The sequence below is a fragment of the Tachypleus tridentatus genome, chromosome 9 (genome assembly GCF_004210375.1).
Source record: "Tachypleus tridentatus isolate NWPU-2018 chromosome 9, ASM421037v1, whole genome shotgun sequence".
In the NCBI taxonomy this organism is placed as follows: Eukaryota; Metazoa; Arthropoda; class Merostomata; order Xiphosura; family Limulidae; genus Tachypleus; species Tachypleus tridentatus.
Window position 1 is genome coordinate 73,232,581 of NC_134833.1, and position 24,238 is coordinate 73,256,818.

At 31.7% G+C, this 24,238-nt stretch overlaps 1 protein-coding gene across 5 annotated transcripts in view; it reads right to left on the reverse strand.

Annotated features, from left to right (window-relative positions):
• LOC143225496 (F-box only protein 3-like) overlaps nucleotides 1–24,238 on the reverse strand; it is a 51,389-nt gene extending 27,151 nt beyond the window's left edge. For 2 of the 5 annotated variants that reach the window (XM_076455006.1, XM_076455004.1), the window contains exons 1-6: nucleotides 24,089–24,238; nucleotides 21,982–22,071; nucleotides 20,514–20,668; nucleotides 14,249–14,363; nucleotides 7,164–7,245; nucleotides 2,285–2,453 (exon numbers count right to left, since the gene is read on the reverse strand). In XM_076455006.1, the coding sequence (XP_076311121.1) occupies nucleotides 2,285–2,453; nucleotides 7,164–7,245; nucleotides 14,249–14,363; nucleotides 20,514–20,668; nucleotides 21,982–22,071; nucleotides 24,089–24,198 (721 nt within the window). In that variant the 5' untranslated portion in view covers nucleotides 24,199–24,238. Of the gene's footprint in view, nucleotides 1–2,284; nucleotides 2,454–7,163; nucleotides 7,246–14,248; nucleotides 14,364–20,513; nucleotides 20,669–21,981; nucleotides 22,072–23,937 lie in introns of all 5 variants that reach the window. The other 3 variants (XM_076455008.1, XM_076455007.1, XM_076455009.1) reach the window with 2 other exon arrangements.

The window sequence follows — 24,238 nt, forward strand, 5'->3', positions numbered from 1 at the left end:
TGAATAGTTTTATGGTTATGTTGTGGTTGTAAGATTGGTCAAAATGATGAAGTGCATAAAGAGAAGGTTAGCATTGATCAATCAGTTCAAAGTCTTTACAAACCAAATTTGTAGCCACAGAACAATAACATGGTACAAACATCGTAGTTATAATAAAACAGCCTAAAACAGACTTATGTTTTGAATAACAATAACCTTTTGAAGATTAAAAATGTGTACAAATGGATACAGAAATCAGGAACTTGAATGAGATTACTATATTAATGGGGCAAAGATATTTCAAAGTAGATAAGTTTAGTGCCGCTCTGAAAATGTTACAATGATGCCACATTAAAGGAGCAGTACTGTTAACTTGTATTTGTTAGTTTCAGAAATAAAATATCTGTATAACAGTAAAACATTCCCTATAAAAATAACTAAGCACCCCTGTAAACATAAAATTTAAAACTTTTAATTGTTTTTATGTAAAATTGAAGGCATATGATTTTTGTATCAGTAACACTGATGTGCAAAATAGTTCTTTGTTAGTATAAATTATCATGGACCTAATTCTTACATGTAATGACTTAAATATAATTTACAACAATTATAGTTTACCAACTTAACCTAGTTCAACCAAAACAGTTGTTCAAGTAATTTATTGTATAAATAGCATCTAACTACTATGTTTATCATATCCCAGTCAGCCTGACAAGCCAATGTGGGGTGAAAGGTCTCTTCAGCACACGATAAAACAGTTACAGCATGGTTAACCTCCTTCTTCACTTTCACTTATAAAATCTTACAATTACCATTCAACCAGAATTTATTCAAACTATTATTGTCTATTATCTGTTATTAGATTAACCAAAATTTTTTATAAAAACTTCTAAAAACATTAAATTACAAAAAAATCAGGCTTCAGATTGGTTGTCATAGTTTACCTTCTTAATTATAAAAATTATTTATTCTATTGTCTTCTGTATATTCATTTATACTTACAGATGGCATAAAATGATTACTGTTACAGAGCCTATAATGCTAGTAATTGCCAAGTTGTCAATAAAAGAAACTAACATTTACTCCTGCTCTTTCTGATAATAATAGGATTGAACTAGAAACATTATTAAACTTTGTTTTCATTAGTTAATTGAATTCTCTCTTTACACTTAAAGCAGGAGTAACTGCTAAGCCTGAACACTAACTACTAGCAGATGCTATAAATTTGTTTTCTTTTTGTACAAACATATCTGTTCTATGTATTCTGTAGAAAATGAATCCAGAGTTTTACTGTTATAAACCATGAGGTTTACTGTTGAGGCACCAAAGAATCATTACAGGAAAGAAGTTTGCACTGTAAGTTATTGCCCAAAGTCAATGACAAACCTAAAGGAATATCGTTGACCCCATTAGTAAGAATACTGACTAAACTTATGGTATCAAATATGTTACTAGTTTCACCTCCATCACCAAGAAAATAACTTAAGGAGATTTTCCAACTGTTCCGTCTTCTAATCTTTAACTATGACTAGGGGTAACTGACAACAAAATATTCTCTCTTTTTTTTTTATAGCAAAAATGTTTACCAAATTTATGTTCAAGATATTTTACATGAAAAAAGACAAAGAAAAATGTAAATTTTAAAATTATTTCTGCATTACAATGCTTTTTTGTTGTTATTGAATTTCATGCAAAGCTACTCCAGAGCCATATGCAATAACCATCCTTAATTTACAAGTGACAGACTATAGGGAAGTCAACTGGCTAATATTGCCCATCATCTACTCAGGACTACACTTTCACTAATGAATAGTGGGATTGACCATCACACTATAACATTCTTATGGCTGAAAGAGATGAGCAAATTTGATGATAAGATTTGAACCCATGATACAATGTTGTTAAATGAATGACAATTTATGAGCTTCTTTTAGTTTGCTATCAGATGTCAAACATCACTTCAAGGCTTCAATATTCAATTACACTAAGAACTACTACTACAACTTAGCTATTTTGGAAGTATTTAAATCTGTAAAATTATAAAAATAAAAGCAAAAACATACTAATTTATTTATAAAATGAGAAAAAATATCCATCAGTTTGAATTGTACATGTATCTTTGGCTGTGTAAATATACTACAACATAATGACACTATCATTTTTGCTTTTTAGGTGCTTACAAAGAACACAAAATGTTACTACAGAACATAATGACATGAAGAAAATCAAAACCCAATAACTTCAGAAGTGTCCTAATAGAACACACAAATCTGGTGTAAATTAGAAGTTTAACAATTACACACACCTGAGATAAATGCATCTACAGATCCACTTGTTTGTAAGATTAAATCTTGTGAAGGGTAGAATACTATGTTAGGTTGATACCCATCAAGGTCATTGAGGGCAATAAACTGTGTTAATCCTGAGTGGAGACATATTGTGAGTGGTAAACAACCTTTTAAACCATCTCTTTGCTATAAAACAAGAAAATGTAAGGAACCTAAGTATTTCAACAAACTATTATTATTTCAAGTACTGTTTAAGATGGTTGTATCTATAAAATCAGCAAGAATATTAGGATTTGCATGAAACTTTGCTATTTCTACCACTGTCTATCATGATATTCTTTAGTGACTTATCACATTTATACCTTAATTCTAAGCTATTTACTTCCAAATTAATTACTAGTAGCACAATGAAGTCCTATAGAAAAAAACCCATAAACATTTAGTCAAAACAAATTAAAGAACAATGCTTATTGGTCTAATAAGACAGGCAGAAATGTTAAGTATTTCCTAACTGTTGTTGTTCTTTCTGAATCTTAATAAACAATTAGTTATAGTAGGGAAAAATAACTATAAATAAAATGTTATACATAAAACATGCAGGATAATATTTTAATATAAAGAAGAAACTTCCACTGCTGATGAAATGCAACACATTTGACAATTTCGACAATGACTGATTATACAGAGGAAAATATATCCACAAACAATATACGATTCTGCAAAAAAAGTAAAAATTAATCTCACAAGATGTTTTTGGTATGATTATGTAAATATAGAAAGAAATGTCATGTGAAGTCTCCTACTTAATATATTTTCTCATGTCATAGAGAACAAAGAAAATTTCTAAGAACAACAGTCACAAATTCCATCCTATGTGCCAGTTACTGTCAAACATTGTTTTAATGGCTTAAACATACTTTAAACAGCACCAAAACCAAAACAATGAACCCAGTCAGGTTGGATGAGAAAATCATTACAAGAAACCCACCCATTGTAAAAAACACAAAGTTAACATTATAAGAAAAAGGTATGTAAGAAAAAAATAAAATATATATATCTATATAAGCTACATAGAAATACAGAGCATATGGTAAAAATCTCAATAAGTGTGAAGAATATCAATCATGCAAAATGTATGTGAAATTCTACTTCCAACAGGTACTTGCCCTTACTCACATAAATAACTATTCTTATTCAGAGCTGCCATCTACATCCAAAATATTTTTTGTAAAAAAATAAATAAATAAATAAATATATATATAAGCTACATAGAAATACAGAGCATATGGTAAAAATCTCAATAAGTGTGTAGAATATCAATCATGCAAAATGTATGTGAAATTCTACTTCCAACAGGTACTTGCCCTTACTCACATAACTATTCTTGTTCAGAGCTGCCATGTACATGCAAAATATTTTTTGCATGTCACAAGCCATGAGTTTCACCACACCCAGTATCAGCATGGTTTAACTGCATTTCACATACAAATCACCATGCAGCAACCCTCTATTAGTTGGAGTGTGACACACCCTCCTGATATATGCAACTCCCTCTATTCAATTCTACCCAACTATCTCTGAATCTTGGCACAAAATGGAAGCACTGGTTTTCAGTGGGGAGGGAGAGTGGCAATATCAGAGGAGATAAATACTTACAAAAAATACATTTTATGTGTAGAATAATTATACCTTCTAATACAGTACATCACCTCTTCTCACATAAGTAGCTAGAATCCCACATCGCACAGGGGGAGGGACTGGTGTGAGGGAAAGAATAATCCTTCTAAAGCATCTGAAAGACACCCTAAAAGAGTAGATATCTGCAGTGAAGGATCATATGTGGGAAACTACACCACCTCTGTACCAGGTATACTCTTTGCCCAGCATGGAAAAAAGTGTCACAGACATGAGAGAAAATTGAAAGAAGCACATCTGAAGGGGAGAAGAGCAACAGTTGGATAGGGATCCAAACCATGTAATACTGGAATCTCAACTTCATAGTGCATGTCAATGTAGATGTGAGTAAAAGAATGTGCTCCAGATGTACAGTAAATAGGGCATGACAGACCATAAATGGTAAGTCAACTTCGTCCAAAATACAACTGCTGGGAATCAACATCCATGATGGAGCAGGATGAGAATCATACCACTAGCAAATCAACTACAATCCAAAACCCAGACATTGGAAACTGAGTCAAGTGAGGGTAGGAAAGACGATCATATCATCTTCAACTCGAGTTCTGCAGATCAAAGGGAATCTTGTACACTCCCAATTCTATGAACTGGAAACATGATAAAAATATGATAAATTAGCTGACTGATCTAGTAACCCAACATCTGGACAAGTGGTATAGTAAAGATTTCTCTATAATGTAAACTATCTCACTTAAAGCCAATCTAACAGGAACTACCCCCAGTGTAATAACTGAATAGATTTATGATTATTTGTATCATATATCGTTATCACATTCAGAAGGATGACTCCATGGTCCACCATCCCAGTAGCATGGTACTGGAAAGTGGTGAGGACTCCCATTCTCCACTAGAAGAAAAAGGTGGGATAAAATGTAGTTGGGACTCTAGGGCAATGTCAACATTCAAGACAGTGCAACAGGAGACCACAAAAACCCTATTTTGAAAAGCAGACCACTCCTGATTTATTCAACCTAAGGGATGACAGGGGATGGGCAACTGTCCCCTTCTGCTTTACCCATAAAGTTCACAAGTTAGTATAGCTATATAAATGAAGCAAATATATTGCAAAGAAAAATCTATGAGTGATCTTGGAGAATATTTAATCTCAACAATATGGGTATTTAGTAGCCATAGAAATCATAATTGTTAAGTTATCATGGACTCACAGTGTGCATTTGACTAGCTTAAGTATACTTAGAGAGGTATCACTTGCCACAGAGACATGTCCCTGAAGAAAAAGAAAAAAGATATATATTACACACACACAAACAAACATAAAAGAGCCTTACACAAACACTGTCTCACTGAACACTGAAGGATGACAACAGGTGAAATACAGTAAGCAGATAATGAGAGAGAAATTTATTAGGTACAGTCCAAATCAGTTCTCAATGAAAGAAGTACCTCCAACATACAACAAAGGTGAGATGCAGGTGAAAGGCAAAGTGCCTAATCACAGTGAAAATATCAGGAATTGATTATGGGGATAAAGGAGACAAGATAGAAAAACTAATCAAATCAAAATCTGAATCCAAAGAGCAAGGGAAGAAAAAAAAATCACAAACAAACAGAGGAGTGGTACCAGGAAATGAGGCAGCAGGGAAAGGAACCAACAAAAAGAAGCCTTGAAAGCAATGAAACAATAAAGCACAGGTATAGGACACAAAAGACCAACTGTATCTGATGGGGATTAAATGTGGAAGATAGAAGAAAGTGAAATTGAAGAAAAATGTCAAAGTGGAGGGTAAGAAAAATCAATCCAAAACAAAAAGGACAGATTGAGATGAAGCAGCTAGAAAAACAAGATCTATGTCAGCTAAGAAGGTACTATCAGAAAGACCTGGCACAGAGTGACAAAGATGGATGAAATCACTCAGAGATGATGATGAACTAAAAATAAAACATCTGGAAAAAGAAAGAAAAACAACAACTTTGAAATATGTATAAAAAGGACTGGAAAGACTAATTCATAATCAGGTAGGGGAAAATTGTTAAAATAGATGTCATCCTGAATGAATTTAACAGTCTGAGAAGGAAGGTAAGCAACAGTTGAAGAAGGTTGGGCAGACCTAGGGGTCCTCAAAAACAAAATTAATTCTAAAATGTATAAAATGTTATTAATTATGAAATTGAAAATAAGTTTGCAGAATAAGTTTATATTGACAATAAATAATTAAGATGGTAACTGTTGAATAAACAATATATTTAAACTAATTTATTAATTACCAATAAGATAAACAACAGGTAAACCTAAATTAACACTGTGGTACAAAAGAATACCACTAAATGTTAATTGAAAATCCTAACCTTACAAGAAGTAGATGGAATAACAACTCATCTGTACAAAATTGGCAGACCCAAATGTGTAGACCACCAAGCTCGAGGCCCAACAAAGGTCAACTCATATTATGACCAATAAACCTGTGTTAACGCTGACAAATCCTCATTTCAGTACTACACCTGAAGCCTAGGCAATTGAGCTGAAAGTAAATGAAAACATTTTCAAAGAGGAAAAATAAGCTTCAGTGAAAACCAAAAAAAGTGAAGAGCAATAAAGGTGAGTTATCACTTAAATCACACAAAGTAAAAAAACAGAAGAAGAAGAAAATATCTCCATTTTAGATGATATTTTAAAAAATTAACAATGGAAGACAGCACACAAAAAACCAATAGCATTGCCAAATGAGAAGTTAATGGAATCAAATAGAGGTGCATTCTTTTGGTGGAGGATTGTCACATGATCATTTGCATGCAAAATGCAGTGACAGCAAATTGATCTTGGGGTGCATGGGAGTTTAAGTCTTGTGGCATGCAAAAACAACTTTGCATAAAAAGGCAGCTAATTGTGAGTAGAGGTAATGTACTGTATCAAAAATTAAGTTTGTGTGTTTTAGATATTTCTTATACGAGGTGTATTCATCTTGTCACTAGTTATTTCACTAGATAGCCTTAATATCACTCTATTGTTGAGTGTTTTTGTTTATACAACTGTTTACAAGTATTTCCTGCTATGTTATTTTGTTATTTATCAGCCTGATCTTTTTATTCACTTTATAATGTTTTTAATCAGATTTAACACTTTTCAATGATCTAAATTTCTAATTATTTGAAAAAAGTTTAATGTAGAATTTTGCTTCTATGGTCTATATGATAATTAGAAAAGTTTTTCTAAAATTAATTACAGGCAAAACTGCACCTAACCTGAAATCCAATACTGGCTGTTTCTAAATCAAGCAAAGACTCAGTACGATAATGGCTGTGAATACTCATGCTTCCCATCAAGCTACATTAGAAAAAAATTAATAATACAAGTTTCAGTGAATAGTTTATAAAATAGTCTTTCAAACAATTTGAGTTCAAAAGATGAATGGCTAACAGATTCATTGCAAAATACAAAATGCATATTTTAATAGAAAAACAAAGCAGTTTAACTGTAATATAATTATTTGGAAGAAGTTCCTAAAATGCAATAAATAATAAGTTGAAATTACACTTTCTCACAAGTATCAAAAACTGGTTTTATTTAGAATTACTATAATTTATGATATAAAATATAAATTTTACAATTACACTGCAACACTATATAACCATATTTATACCAAACTTTCTGAACTCTAGCTACACCATGAATCTCCTACTGTAAAAATGTCTGTACAATAAATACTTTATGAATCTTCTATTTGTGAATTAAAACTGTGGTTCTTCTCTTCTTTTCATAAATATATTGATAAATAGCCTAACATTTATTAGAGAGTTGCATGAAGATCTTACTCATTTTGAATGTTTTGAATTTCACTTATATTATAAAGTAGCAGCAACAACAAGGAGAGTGGCATCACTCCAGCATATTTGTAACGTACTACTAAACAAGAAATTAATATTTACACTACAAGCTAATATTTAATATCCAAATAAATAATCACAACAGAATACAGTCACATCCTTTCAATAAGAAGTCCCCTTTTACACCATAATTTAAAACAACAGAACCTGTTGTGGAGACTTTTATTCTACCTTTCAAAGCACTGAGGTGAAGCAGTCTTTGTTTTGGTTGACAACCATACCAGAACCATACACTTTCACTTAATGATCCTAATCATCATATTTTATTTTTCGTTTTTTTTTCTTAAAATAAAATTTTGAAAAATCTGCTTCAGGTGACTAATGGAGTTACATCAAGATTCAAACGTAAAGAACTCGTAGCTTATCTTCTTACACTGTGTTATTGCTTTAACACCTACTATCTCTAACTATCCTTTTCTAGCTTCAGCAAGTTTGGGAATACAAATTTCTTTGGAATGTACAATTAAACAATATAACAATACTCAATCCTCTTGCTTCATGTCACTAGCTAATGTCAAACTGTCTCAGTAGAACTAATGGATAGTGTTAGGGGTATTTTGAGTCCATTTGTTTACACTCAACATACTCTGTGTAGTAATAAAAGATGAATTCACCTTCAAAATTTTCATTTATTGGCCAAAAAAAACAGAGGCTGTAGTGTAGCTCTTGCAATATCTGTTTCATAATTTCTGAAGAGCAGTAGTAGACTTTAGTTATTTTCTCTCATTCAAACACAAATAACTAGCTAGTTTACTTCTGTCTCTATGTATTTCTATCATAACAATTGTACTCAAGACCTGGATAAACTTAGAATTCTCTACTAGTCAGTATGTTACCCAATGAACCTACTTATGAGCTCACCTGAACTAAAATTATAAACTTATTCTTTTTATAGACTTGAGAACATACAGCTGAACACTTTTACCAGTAAATTCAGTAAGTTCAAATGTTTTCTGATATTAAAATAATATGCATAGATTTATAAAATTAACTAAAAACTAATTAAAACGAGGATATTTTTGGTTAAACTGAAGAACAAATATTAACATTTTTCTTTACCCGAAAATGCAATTTTGATAGATACCAACTTCGTCACACAGAATAATTTCACTTTTCGAGTTCACAGATTTCAAAAACTAGATTTGTAAGTCACTAGTCTTATGAAAACTCTCATGTGAAATCACATGAACTTTCACCACTGCATAATGACATCAACATGTAGCAGAACCATCCACCAATAAAAGTGCAATACACACCCACGCATAATGACTCCCTCTACATTTGCATTCATGAACTGTCATTATTTGGCAAGCCAATGGAAAAAATGTACCCCAAAAATGTGGGTAGAATGAATGGAAATGTGTGAAGTATCTATCAAAAATACATTTTCAAGTATAGAAAATATTATTTTCCAAAATAAATACTTGTTTCTTACCACAAAGAACAGCTAGAATCCCAAGTAAAGACAGTAGAGGAACCAATGCAAAAGTTTACTAGACAAGCTCCATACAGAAAGTGATCAAAGAAAATCCATGGTGTGTGACATGTGGGGGCATACCCATGGTAGACCACATCTCATTCAGGATATACTATTTGCAGATGTAGGAGGAAAGAAGAAGCAAAAAACAAAACAAAATTGTATTGCAAGGACAAGTAAAATAGGTCAATCATTCACACACACAAGCTGCCTGACAGCAGTAGAGGTTCACCTTTAACTCTACAGAATAAACTTTAGTTGTACAAGAAGGATTTGTAAGATACATAATAATATTAATTTAGTAAGTTGTATCATCAGTCAACTTGAAGACTGTGATGCATCATAGCTATTTATGTATTATGTGTGGTGACCTCTGGTATCACTTCAGCTCTACATCCTCCCATAGATGGACCCCTTGTTCTAGCCTCAGAGGTAAGGTCCTAACCAATAAAGATTATCCATGGTCCTCCACCCTAGCAGCTCAGGATTGGTAGATAGCAAGGGTCTTCTATGCTTCACTTGATGATGGCAAGGGGGTTGTTTTTTTACTGGAAACAGAGTAATGGGTACCATGAAACCCAATTTTTAAAAGCCTGCAAGTGCTAGCCAGAAAGTCCATGGAATGGGTACATTGTGAATTGGACATGAAAAATAATATGTGTGTGTGTGAGAGAGAGATCCCACAGGGAGAAAACCCAATCTCACAATTGGTACTTCTAAAACCAGGGAAGATAGTATGAGCACTTTCTGTTATCATAGCCTGATATACCCTATGAGGGAAGAATAGATGCCTAGTGGGATCCTAGCGAAAAAAAAAAATTTACACTTACCTGTTTAAAAATAAAAGGTGGATAGAAGGATGGTTATGGGAAGAAGTATAAATCCCTTCATAGATAAGACAGCCAAATGATGTAGACAGTGGGAGATGAAGGTGTGTGGGGTATTCAACATGCCCGCTTAAATAATTTCATCTAAAAGGCAGGGAAAATAATAATCTAAAGAATGTGTAAGATATCAAATCTGATTAGAAAGACACAGAAAAGCTGATAATCATCCCTTCTCCCAAAATAATATAGCAGATTGCTGAGTTGACAGATCCATCCTGTAAAAATGGCAGGAGAGAGGTCTCTAGCAGCAAAGGGTTCCCTAGGAATGTAAAGATGGTGAAAGTGACTACACAAAGAGAAAATGTGAGATAAATAACAAAAAATATCCTGGAAAAAGACACAGAAGTTTGTTTGAATCCAAACAATCATAAAAATGGGATACAGAAGGAAGGGATACGGGAGAAAAGGAATGGCCACCTTCCTTAGGTGCAGAAGTCTTGAGAAGGAAGGAACAGTTAGGACAAAAAAGAAGGTAAGTGTGATAGTAGAGAGTTTAAGAAGAATTGACTGCATGGACATCAGAATGACTGTAACTGCAGGTAAGAAGAATAAAATGTGTTTTGCATAAGATGATGTGAGAAACAAGTTGCAAGAGGTTTGAATAAATCATGGATGAGAGAGTGAAGAACCACATTCAGGTCCTACTCAGGCAAGGGAGAAGGATGAAGGGGTCTATATATAAAGAAGAAATTGAAAGGGGTTGTAAAGACAGGTGAATAAGAAAATCTGTAACATCAAGAATGTGATAGATAGTATCAGCCCATAATCCACAATGGTAATGACAGACAAGCTACAATCAAATAGCCACATGAAGAACAAGGTATGATGTTGTAAATTACGTCAACTAGAGAGGAAACGATTAAGGATAGACCAACAGTGATAAGCATGCCATTTGTGTTATAATACAGGAGAGATAAAAAGGCAATAAGAGTGGGAAAATAACTACACAATATGCTAGTTTGGCTCAACAAGAGATGAACCAGACAAATCTCACATGTTAAGATGAAAAGATGTAACTCTGCAATGAGAGAATGATGAGTGAGGCTGTATTAAAAAAAATAGAATGTTGGGAAGGGGAAAAAGGGATTTGGACGATAAAAGCCAGAGTAACAGAAGCTAAGGTTGAAAATGTCTGTCAAGGTTGTTTAAATTCAGAGAAAGAACCCAAGGAAGAAGGTAGAGAGAGAGAGAGGCATACAGAAAGTGACGTGACTAGTCTTACTGGGAGTTAAAGACAACCAGGTAAAAGGGATGAAGTACAGGAGACCAAAATAGAAGAATCTTGATATCAAGAGATCTAGAAGCTTGATTTTGAGGAGTCTTAAGCTAGGAGCAGATTTATTTGAAGACTTGTATATTTAAAAATGGTTGGTATGCGTAGAGAAAGCACTAGTAGAGTTTGCTTCTCGACTAGTGCTTTCTCTACCCACACCAGCCATTTTTAAATATATAATTTTCTCTACGAGTGGGTTTTCTCGTCATCACGGATTAATTGAAGACTTGTAAATGGTCTCATCAAGAGAGAAAATCTACAATTATGTTCACTATACCTGGAAAATGACAGGCTATTAAATTCACCTGATTAGAATAGGTTCAAGAAAAAGGTCCAGCATCTAAAAGTAGAAAATCTTAGAATATCTGCCTCCTTCGTAGTTGACATGAGACATAACTGTGAAATTGTCCATTAGATCATTACTAAATACTCCACAATAAAGGGAAGGAAATGAAAGAATGTCCAACAATTCAAGTACACAATTCAAGAACAGTGATATTTAGCAAATGCTCCTCCAGGGACCAGACAGTCATTCAAAGGTGCTCCCCATCCAAAGAAATAAAGGTATCTTTGAAGAGGGTTTTTAGAGAATCTATTGCTCCCAAAAACATAGAATCTCTCATGCAGGATGTGAAGGCAGGATACAAACTTTTGTGGTGAGATGTTCAAACTTCTATAAGTAAATGAGGGAATATTGGACACAAATAAGGTGAGAATCTCCAAGTGTATGAGATATTGGGTTTTGATGAGGAAAGACTTGGAAATCTTGGCAAGCCACCAAGGAGGGCAAGCTTTCTGAAGGCGAAGAGTAGTGTGATATGAGAAATACACCTGGGAATGGAAGAGGAAAAGTCAACTGTCCATAAAAAAAAAATGGAATTACAGACCAAAAACATGAAGGTGTTGAGCAAAAGCCCACGTAATGAAACTAAAAGCATTTGGGGGTGATGATGTACAAAATGGAAGAGCACAGAACTAGAAAATGTGATCCCCATGGATGAATCAATCAAGAGGTGAAGTAAAATATCTGACACATTGACTTTGATCATCCACAGACTGGATTGGAAATAACAACTCAACACAGAGAGATAGAAAATTCTCCATCTGAAAATGTGAGATGATCAAAAGACTACTGAAAGAGGAAGGGTGAATAATCTAGCACCAATATCCAGTTTATTTGGAGACAATAAAGAGATGTGAGTGAAAAAAAGCATTCCCAAAGCAAACCAAAATTGTGGAAAAAAAAACTGATAAAATTCATCCTCCTCAACTTCAGACTTAAAAGATGGGGAAGGGATAGAAGCAGGAGGCCCTGTTTGTTCACTCACATGAGCAGAAGAATTCAAATTAAATCATGCATTCATCCTTTGTATAATTAAATTCAGTCAAGTGAAATTTGAAAATAAAAGAAATCTCTGTGAAATCAAAATACATCAGTGCTGAGGAAAAGAATGAAGATTTAGGAGTAAGTATATAGAGGGAGTCATTGTGCATGGAGGTGTGTCAAACTCCTATTAGTGGAGGATTCTGCTGCATAATGATGTCATTACATACTCCCACAAATCAATACAGTTTCATGTGAAATTAGGTGCAAGGATTTACAAAGCTGGTGGTTTGCAAGTATCTATGGCAAGGTACATGAATTCAAGAAAAAGCTATTCTATGCGAGAAGTAAATATTTACTTCAGAAACAAAAGTTGTCAATAAATACACAGCAAGATAATAACTTTCATATTTTACATTATTATAATTTAAGTAAATAAAAGTAAATAAAGAAAATAATCAATTTTCATGATATAAGAGTGTTTAATGTATATATTACTAAATAGTTTATTTTGTGAATGCATATTTTATGATTGTTTAGGTTTTATTTTAAGAGAGTTAATAGCAAATGATTATTGGAAGTTGTATTTATCACTCATTGATGTCAAGAACACAGCAAACAGACAATTAAGCAATAAATATATAAATAGTATGAGAAGTTAATTTTGGTAGAAGTGATATGCCAACTGATTAACACAGGTCTAATGTTTAATACTTTAGAGTAAAATTAACAGTAGCAAAGAAGAAAAATAATTTATACCATCAAAATGTGGTTTTAAAGTAATTGAATCAACCTGAGTGCAGATTGAAAGAAGACCAAATGATTACTGGAAGAGCAGTTTTCAACTCTGGTGACTCCTGCCACAATTGTAATAATTGTACAGAATACTAGTGCATAGCAATAGGGAAAGGTAGTTTGGTTTGTCAACCAAAATTCTAAAATAATTGAATAGGTCTAAGTGGACTTTTAGACAAGAAGAAGAGAACCACATAGTATTTATGATATCTCTATGATGACTATATTTGGAGAATGTGTTATACACATGTTAAACTAGTTGTGAATATATATCTATCATTCTGAAAACATCTGGAGTGCATGCTGTTATTTTATTGTTTATTGCCAACAAGTCACAGACACTTGTTGTAGAATGATCCTGAGCTCAACAACAACAATACAGCATACATTTAGACTGAAATTAGTACAAGTACTTTAACTGACAACTGGCAAACAGAACATTTCCTTAAAATCTAACAGCAATCATACTTTACCCTACTGGCTGATTTTGGTGTCATCACTACATGAAATATTACAAAAGTTCTAACTTGAACTAAAACACTATAACAATAATTAATAATTCATCGTTAAATAGTTGCAAGGGTCTAAACCACATCATATTAAAAGAATATCCAATAATAATTTTGAAAGTTACAGAAACATAAACTTTATCAATTTCTAGATTTGCTTAGGCACGATTTGACATACCCTGGTGCATTAAGCTTTTGTCCATTATGTATCCTATATGAACATTTTAGATCCTTGGGTAGTTTTATAGACACATTTTCTTCTATGTCTCTTACCTCTTGTTCACAGAGTCCACCTAATTTCAAGAGAAAAAACTAAAACAAAGCTTGCAAATAAGTTGTGCATTCACAATTAATAAAGGTTATATGAAATAATAAATGTACTTTCAAAACAATTATAGATGATTGATATCTGCTGCTCCAAGCACTCCTAAACCTGAGACTGCACTTCACAATATTTTTAAAACTTAAATTCATTTAACAGTCAATAATAAAAAAATTCACCAGTTAAGGTTATATAATGTAAATGAACTACAGCATTATAAATTATTGACCCATAACAAATAGTTTTAATAGTCCATATAATTTGTACATAGCTCATATATAAGGTTAAACTCAAACTTTGTATCTCAGGATGGTTGGTGTGGGTATTAACACTTTTATTAGTAAAGCAGAGAACATTTCAACCTTTTAGGTGATCTTCATGTTAACAAAGAGAGAGCTTGCAACTGACCTTTGCCAGGTACATCTTAGGGACAAGAGTGTAAACAGGTATGGGATTGTAGGGGGCAATGCAGTTAGATGTTAGGTTATTAATTAGTATAGGTATAAAGGTGTTCCTTCATATTGATTTAATTTTGGTCTTAATTGTTGTATAAGTAAGGCTTCTTTGATTTTGCATTAGTTTATATTTGTATCCTAACTTAGTATCTGGGTGTTTTCTATGATTATGGTGTGTTTATTTGATTTGTAGTGTTCAAAACTATATGAAGGTGTTCTTTGAATCTGGTTTCCATTTTTCTGTTTGTTTGTCCAATATAGAGGTCATGGTAATTATTGCATTGTATTTTATAAATAATGTTGGTGTTGTGTTTGTCAGTGTAGTTTTTATGCAGTATGGACTTGAGTTTTGTACCTGGTTTCTGAATAAGTTTGGTGTTACTGAAATGTGTTTTGCTATTAGTTTTTTTTTCCAAATGTTGGTTATTTCTTCAATGATACTGGGAAAATATGGTATGCAGCAGTGTAAGGTTTTGTAGTTTTAAGACAAGTCTTGGGACTTGTTGTTTAATTGTTGTTGGTCTAGGTGTGTGTGTATAAAATTTTCAATGATTTTGGAGGAAATTTGTTAATGCTGGTGAAGAGTTTTATTTATTTTGTTGATTTCATTGTTAATTTTATCATGTAAGCATAGTTCTGTGGCTGTATATATTTGGTTTCTAATATGTTGAATTTTTGTTTCATTTCTTCTTCTGAGTCCCAAGGAATGTACAGACAAGTATGGGTGATTTTTCTGTGGATTTCTGTTTAGAATTGTGTATTGTTTCTTGTGATCTTTAGGTTGAGGAATGCTATTTGGTTAGTGTTTTTCCTGTTCACAAGTGAACTTAATGGTGAGGTGTAAAGAGTTAACATGGTTGAAAAAAACTAAGTGTGTGTTCTGTTGATGTGAATCCAGCAATTTCTTCATCAACATACCTGTACCAGTATAGTGGTGGATGTAAGGCCAAACTTATTGCTTGAATCAACATATTTATACTATATATATATATATTATATATATTACAGTCAAAATAGATGGACAACAACTTAATAAAAAAGAAGTACATGCCATTATAAACTTTATCCCAAAAGTAACCAAAAGTACAAAACTGAAACAGTCAAACTCAATACAAGAAGGAAGACTAAAGAGAAATGAACAAATAGAAGCCAGGGCCTAAGTTTATCAATTTATTAAAACCAAAGAATAAAATGTTATGTTTTCTTGTAGATTTTTAAATATTCATACAAAATATTTATATATTTATGTACTGTTTACATTTATTTTCAGACCATTCATGAAGTAGACAGAATTTATATTAATGAATAAAAACAAAAACAGCTCACTATTCTAACTTCATTGTTGTGTTTCTAACAAAGTGCAACCTGGATTCCAAGGAATAATTTACCAGGGAAAAATGCTCTAACAACAAGGATTGCCATCAAGAACAGTTGAAAGATATTTCAGAAACTATTGTCATGTTATTAACAGAAAATTTGTGGTGCTAAGATATGCAGAATTGAATATAAGCTGTATAATGAAGAAATGAAGCATGCAAAATGACCAGTGGCTGATGCTTATCAAGTGGTCATTAGGTTTGATATATCAACAAAAATACATATGACAGCTTCATTTAAAGCAGTCATTGCTTGTTTTTCTGCACAAATGACAAAGAAGTCAAACATTTTATGCTTTTTCTCATTCAGATTGCCCATTCTCACACTTCAATAAAAGAACATTGTATTAACTATTTGGTTTCATGGAAAATCCCACAGGAGAAGGTTTTTAGTACTTTTACAGATAATGGTAATAACATGTTAATAGTTTTGAGATCTCCATTATAGGAAAGTACAAATAGTTAAGTGAAGATAAGAATGAATATCTAGTAGAGAAAGATTCCAAAGTTGCATACTACATATATATCTATAATAATAAAAGGGCATGTCTATGAGCCTGTGTGACTGCCATTGCTCCAAGAGGAAAGAACCTCTAAGTAGATCCTAAGGGTGTGCAGTAGGCTATTATTACTCACCAACATGCATGTACATCTTTTGTGAGGTAAGCAAGCAGAAATCCACACACAAAAGAATGTGTGACCACCATAGCTTCAAGAGTAAAGAATCTGGAAATCTGAAATTCTGCACCCATACTAAGTGGTCCCTAAGGGTGTGCACTTGGGTATTATTACTTATCCATGTGCATGCACACATGCATCTTTATAATAAGGCAAGCTATAAAAAAACACATAGAAAAGTGGTTCCTTACATTTTTGTTTTATTTGTTTTTAAACCTAAATTTCACTAAATTCCTACTCACTAAATGCTGTTACTTGCATCCTACAACCCACAGTCACAGAAGAGACTATCATCTAAAACTAATCCAGTGAATAAGAATTGTTAAAGACAGTGGAAGACATTTATGAATCAGCTCAAAATGCTTTGCAAACTCTATGGCACAACCAAAGAAATTACTTCTTCTGAAAAATGCCAGTTTTCCCAGCCAAAATAACCAATTTCATTTATTTTTCAAAAATTTACAAAGGTCAGATTCAGAATCCAGAGTTACATCAGACATAGTAATTAGACACAGCCTTGCAGGGATTCAAATGGAGTTGCATTTGGAAAATTACAAAAATCCTGTTGTTTTCCAAGCCTTAAAGCTTTATGCCCTGGATTTACTCACCATGCAGATATCACTTAGCCTTACAGGTGATACAGCACAGAGAAAAAGGAATGATGGAGAGTTTACATGTAAGTATGTGCATTTTTAAAATGAGCATTTACATTTAATGGGACCATGCACATAAGTTAGCCTTACATAGATCTGACATACAGAAAAAGGAATGATGCAGGGTTCACCTGGAAATATATGAATTTTTCTTTAAATGAATATTTACATTAAAAGGCGCCAAACATAGAAGTTAGTAGAACGTTATTGTTCTGTTTATTATTATTTTTCAACAGATTTTAAAAAGTTCATGAAATCTACACTATAGGACATAAACTCATGAAACTTTAGTTATTAAAACTAACAGAAGGTTATGGCATGGGAGAAATGAAAGCCATAGGTCACACGGTTTGGTAACTGTATTGGATATTTTTTTAATGAACTGAAAAAAATACTTGTCTTGAACCAGAATCAAGAAAACATACTCTGGAACATGATCCAAAATGGAAGAACTGCTTGATTTGTAGAAAATCACCAAATAAAGTTTCCCTTAAAGTACCTTATTAGGTGGAAAGAAAGCTAATAAGTGCTGCAGATCAACACAATGAATAAACTGTAAAGCTACATCTTTATCAATAAGAACTGGTAGCTTATGAAGGGAAGTACCATAAATTTTGTTATCAGACCTTTACTGCCCCAAATCATCTTTCTTGTCTTTAAAATGCTGTTGAGATATTTGTCATGTTTCCAGATAAGAAACCTCACTCTTGTTATTTCAATCAATATAAATTTTCTTAGATGCAGTTTCTGCCGTAAAATTCAGAAATATAATACTTACATACTACAGCATCAGGAAATACTCAAACGTGTTTTTAGAGCAAACTACCATGTGGCTATCTGAAACCACCATACCAGAGGAATGTTCTAGCATACTTTGATTAGTGGGATGCACTAAAAGAGTTAATAATATGCAGCTGTAAAAGAAGATACACAAATGCCTATGAGTGTTGTACAGCATGTGGTTGTTCACCTATACACAAACTTTGATGAAAATGAAGAATCTATGAAAATTATAAAGATCAAATGGTCCCACATAAAGAGACTGGTATAAGCGTATACTGCTTTAGTCCTGCATTATTCCAAACTGTAGAATATACATTACATCTAATTATTGTGGTGGTATATTAAACACATTATATATTTAATGTTAATACAGTGTTATTTATTTAACTTCAAGACATTCCACAATACTTTCACTTTAGGAAAAAAAACACAGTAGCTTTACTTTATCACAATGAATAAAAATAACAATGCATTATTTTGTTTTATTATGCAAGTAATATCAGCATTTTGAAACACCATACTACAATGAAACTCTTGCTTATATGACACTGGAAAAACATTTTTATTATGTGATAAGCAACCTCCAACTTTGCAAAATTTTTATTCTGTGTGCATGTACACTTGTAATGGGGGTCACAATTTTTCCCTTTTGCCTCCATTTCCTGTTATAGAGAACTTCATTTTTCTCCATTCTCAGGGTGCAGATATGATGTCATGAATACATCACAAGTGGATCTAATGCACTGGCACAACTGGTACTTGTAAAATAGTAGAACAGATCTTCCAAAAATATAACTTTTAGACTAAACAGGTAAATCTAGAAACATCATTACAACTACTTGAAACTTGCCGTTACAAATAATGTGAAGGTTTTGAACCTAAAACAAACATTATTTACTTTTATTATGCAAGTAAAAATATGTGAATCTTCTTGTAATAATAACAGAAAATTTTAAGTAGATAACTTTGTAAGATTTTAGTCATTTCACACTTGAGAATATAGTTGTAACATCAAAATCAATTCAAAGTGTTCACGTTATCATATGTGAATAAGTATACTTTCAAATATGAAACAGCATTAAAAGTACATTTATTTGGACTAAATTTTTTTTCAAGGTCCCCATTTCTTTAATTTTTAACATGGAACTACTCAACTTAAAAAATATGCAATATCAAACTAGTGTTATGAGTGTATTTCTGGTATCCGCCAAATATGATGAAGATATGGGAATAATTTGTGAACTAAGTTTAAAATAAAAGTTGCCAGGAACTGGATTGAGAACAAGAAAAAAACTGACTTAGGTTCCAGGTTATAGGCAGAATTTGTGAATATAAAATAAACTTTATGGCATATCCAATCAAAAGTGTTTACAACTGTGTAAACTGAGAATTTTTTTGTTAAAAAACTTACAAAGTAAAATTTTTAACTAAAATACTTCCATCTGCACTTTTGCCTAACTTTTGAGCTTCTTTTGAACAATTTAAATACTTTGTAGCCAAAAACATTTATACTAAAAAGTAAAAATGCATTACTTAAAATACTAATAAACATCACAGGGTGAAAGCTATAGATTTTCTAAAAAATCCAAAATTGCTGACATACTGTATGAAAAGGAACATGTTCATAAATGTAATATTTGACTTAAAGAACTAAAGTTTAATCATTTATGCCTCTGAAAACGAAAAAATCGTTTAAAAACAATGCAATATATTACTTTTTTACTTGTAGATTTGAACAATGAGCATGTTTTTTAGTTTTTTTAGTAAGAGTCAGTTTCTTTTCTTTAAGTATTGTAAACTGCTCAATATGTAAAGTATTAAATATAAACTGATTTAGTTTGTTTTTGTTACTGTCTTTAATTTTTAAAATAGTTTATAGACAGTTTTCTGTTAAAACATTGAGTGGTTACAAATTTGACAAGGCACAATGTATAAATAGTTTATACAAACAACAGAGCCTTTCAACATTTTCATTTTTCTTATTTTTTCATGTTTAAATTAATAAAAACACCAGTTAATATACAAAACCACAATCCATTTTTCTTACATAACAACTTTTAAATAATCCATTATAAAATGTGAATTTTCTTATATTCACAAGATGTTAGTATGAATTTTATTAACTTACAATGTCTAAGAGTAGTTGGAATAACATCTTTCTTTTTGAAGCACTTACATTTGACTGAAGAATAAATTGTAGGACAATTCACAACCATAAATTTCATTATTTTGTCCCAGGCACCTTTTATTGCACAATAGCAATGAATATAACATCCCCATTCTTGATACCAGTGGCAGAATTGGTTTTTCCAGCTCATGCCAGGTGGACATCTTAAAATCAAGTTAAAAAACAATAATTCTCTTTATATAAATAAACATTCACTTGAAGTTTATTGTTATAACCCAAAAGACAAAATATTTATTTACTGAATGATACGTATTAAAGCCAATAGTTTGTCCAATGAAACTAATCAACATAATTGACTTGCTTTACACATTATAAAGCAAAATATTTGTATTTAAAATGTACAGTAATTTATAAATATTCTCAAAAAATAAGATTATTTCCTGTAATATAGGTTTAGTTTCATTAAACAGCTATTAACATCAGCAAAAAAAAAAGTTTCAATTTACTCAACATCTAGTCTTCACAGGTTCTTCAAGTACAACCATTTATTCTGACTCAGTTTATATTCAATACTGTCATAAGCTGAATTAAAACACTTGTCAATGTACATAACAAGTTTAAAAGTTGAATAAGGATAAATAAAATTATTAGGTTTTTACTTAGTTAAAATAATGCACAGAACCTGTCAATCTGTTTATATGCATTATTATTTCTCAAGAAATACTCATTTACAAAACTATCGAAACTAGATGTACTTTCACAGGGTCCCCAAAAATGTTCCATTTCAAGAGTAAGTAAAACCAAAATTATGAGTAAAAAATATTTTTTATTTCTCGCTTTTCAAGTTCATGTGTCATGCTGTATTATAGCTTACTGAGTGCACAATCCAAATGATTCATGACATGTGCACATTTTATTCATACCACGATAGTACAAGTTGCAAATTTAAGCATCCAATACAGAAAGTAATTTCAGTATTTGCTGACTGACCACATGAATAATTTTACAAACAACCAACACAAATTACTTGAAAAAGAGCAATAATTTGTAAAACTTCAGAAATCTGCAGCATTATTTGTCATTCAATTAGTTTATGTACATACAAAATTAGAACAAATATTTTGATTTTCCTTCTATTTACTTTAATAACACATGTAAAGAATTTACAGTATTTGTAATGTGTATCGACAGGTTAACAATTTTTTTTATTTCTACTGACTAATATTTGTAAACTAATAATCTTAAACATTATTGTATTGATCTATACTAATCCTATATGTAAGTAGGATATATGTGTCATAAAGAAGTGCTCCCAATTGCCTATAGTGTATGTATATATACCCGTCATACTAGTTTTTTTGGCTACAAATCAATAGCTAAGTTATTTATATATTTCTCAAGCTGTTTCTGACTATGCTATTGCTTTTTTCCTTATAAATTCCTTCTAAAGACATTTTCAACTAAGAAAGTTTGATTTACAATACAGCCGAAATACAAGCAATAAATAATCACTTACTCAGTAACCAACCAGTACTTCTTGCATAATGGTTTCCACAGACAATTGTGACTGGACAAATGATGAAACTTCTTGTTGAGTTTATTACAACTGCAAAATGTCAATGAATTAAAACAAAATCAACATAAATCAATTATATGGTGATCAGCAGCTATTACTTATATGACTAGAAAGCTCAACAAATATCCTGACGATTAATTACTGGAGACATAGGTCAGATAGGGCAACATTCTGATATGCTGAGTGAATTTTGAACTTTTAATCTTCCTTTGATATACAGAAATTATAGGGCATCATTTTCAAAAACAAGTTGATATTTAGCAAGAATCCTTCCTACGTATATTTTTATCAGTTCACATAAAAATACTTTATGTCAAAATTAGTAACTGTTGGAGTACAAATGTAAAACAAAAACAATATGAGAAGGATAAGATAATAGTTAGTAATAAGTGGACTCTGATAACACAGTTAAATCTCATCATCTTCCCCATTCAAAACCTAGTAAGCATCTGAATTATTTTTCAAATGTTTTGCTGAAATATATATTATGTTCCCACAAACATAAACCACTCCATCATGAACCACAACAGTGGTTTATAATAGGGGATCACAAGGAACTGCATAAATCTCTGATACAACAGTTAGACAAAAAGCACTTTCATTGTAAAAATTCAGTTCAAACAACACTTTACAATTGATTGCTAAGAATACAAACATAAAAATACACATAAAAGCATGAATGTTAAACTTACAAGGAAAAAAAATGCTTCAAAATAAATAATTTGTAATTCTTTTATTTATTATTATCTTGCCAGCTTATAACAAAAAAAGCTAGGTATATTGCACCCAAAATTTTGCAGAATACTAAGTACTGTGAAGGAGAAACAGAATTATTAGCCAATAATAAATGAACATTAGGTGGCTGTAATAAGCAAATATTCAGTGTTTTGCACACAGTATAATAGGCATCTTTAAGGAGTTAACTCTTATATTATGTATGATGTAAAGAAGTAAAAACAATGATTATACATAATATTAAATTTTATTGTACACATTCATAGGATTATTACTTTAAAAAACATGAAGGTTTATTTAAAGCCATGTTTTAGACATGTATATTTTATTTGAAGAAGCTACTTTCCTACTGGCAATTTTTTTTTACATGCTTAGTGAAAGTTGTCTTAGTCTAGGTGTAAATTTGCCCATTAAAGTGAATCACATATACAGTATTTAGTTACACATAAACTATAAATGTTCACTATACTCTCAAACAAATCTCCAAGACTATCTCTAGCTGCAGCTTTACATATTACCTCTCAAACTAATGCGATCAAATGGTTAATAGCTGCAATAAATCATCATGAGCAGTATAAGCTAGCTATTTTTAATGTTTATTATCATTACAATATATAAGGTTAGCTTTCATATCAAGCACTCCTTTGCCCATAGTAGCATGTAAAAAGAAAAACCAGCATACAAGATGAATAAAAACTTGGGAATTTAAAAACCATGAACAAGGCTGGAGATACTGTTGGCATTATTACTCAAACTACAAATCCCTATTTTGACCTCATCAAATGTAACTTTAGGTAACAGCATGAAGTAAAAATAGTGGTTTGAACTTGAGTGAATAATGCCTACAGTATTTCCAGCCTTGTTTCCTTACTCTTTTACTGTCCTTTTTTGCAGGCTTTTAAAGACTCAATTTTTTTATTCATCTTGTTATGCTTATAAATCGTTGTTTGCCAATTCCTTATCATATTAACATAATCTACTTCCCAGTTCGATACTCATGTTCATTAAAAACAATAAAATTATTAATCAAACATCAGGATAGATACACTTGTTACAAGCTGAAACTTACCGGAATACAAAGGTAAATGTCAAATTGTAAACAAGTGTACCTTGCCAGACAGCGGGATTAAATTAAAATTCAAACTACAAATTCACACTTACAGCAAACACTTCGTGAGTGACTGAGAGAGCATTTTTCCGTCTTTAAATTTAAATGCTACATATTAATTAATATTTTATAAGTATCATAGATAAGTCTAGGTCGCTTTACATTACATATATGCATAACTTATTTTCTAGTAACACATCCTACCAAATGAGATCTTTATAATCCAAAAATGTAAAAATATTCAGAAGCAAATCAGGAGGTAATTGAACCATGTTGGATGCTCCTTCTGCCATAGTCACCGTAATATGTGCCATCTATTGGTATTTTCATTCAAAAAGCAACAAAAAACATTAC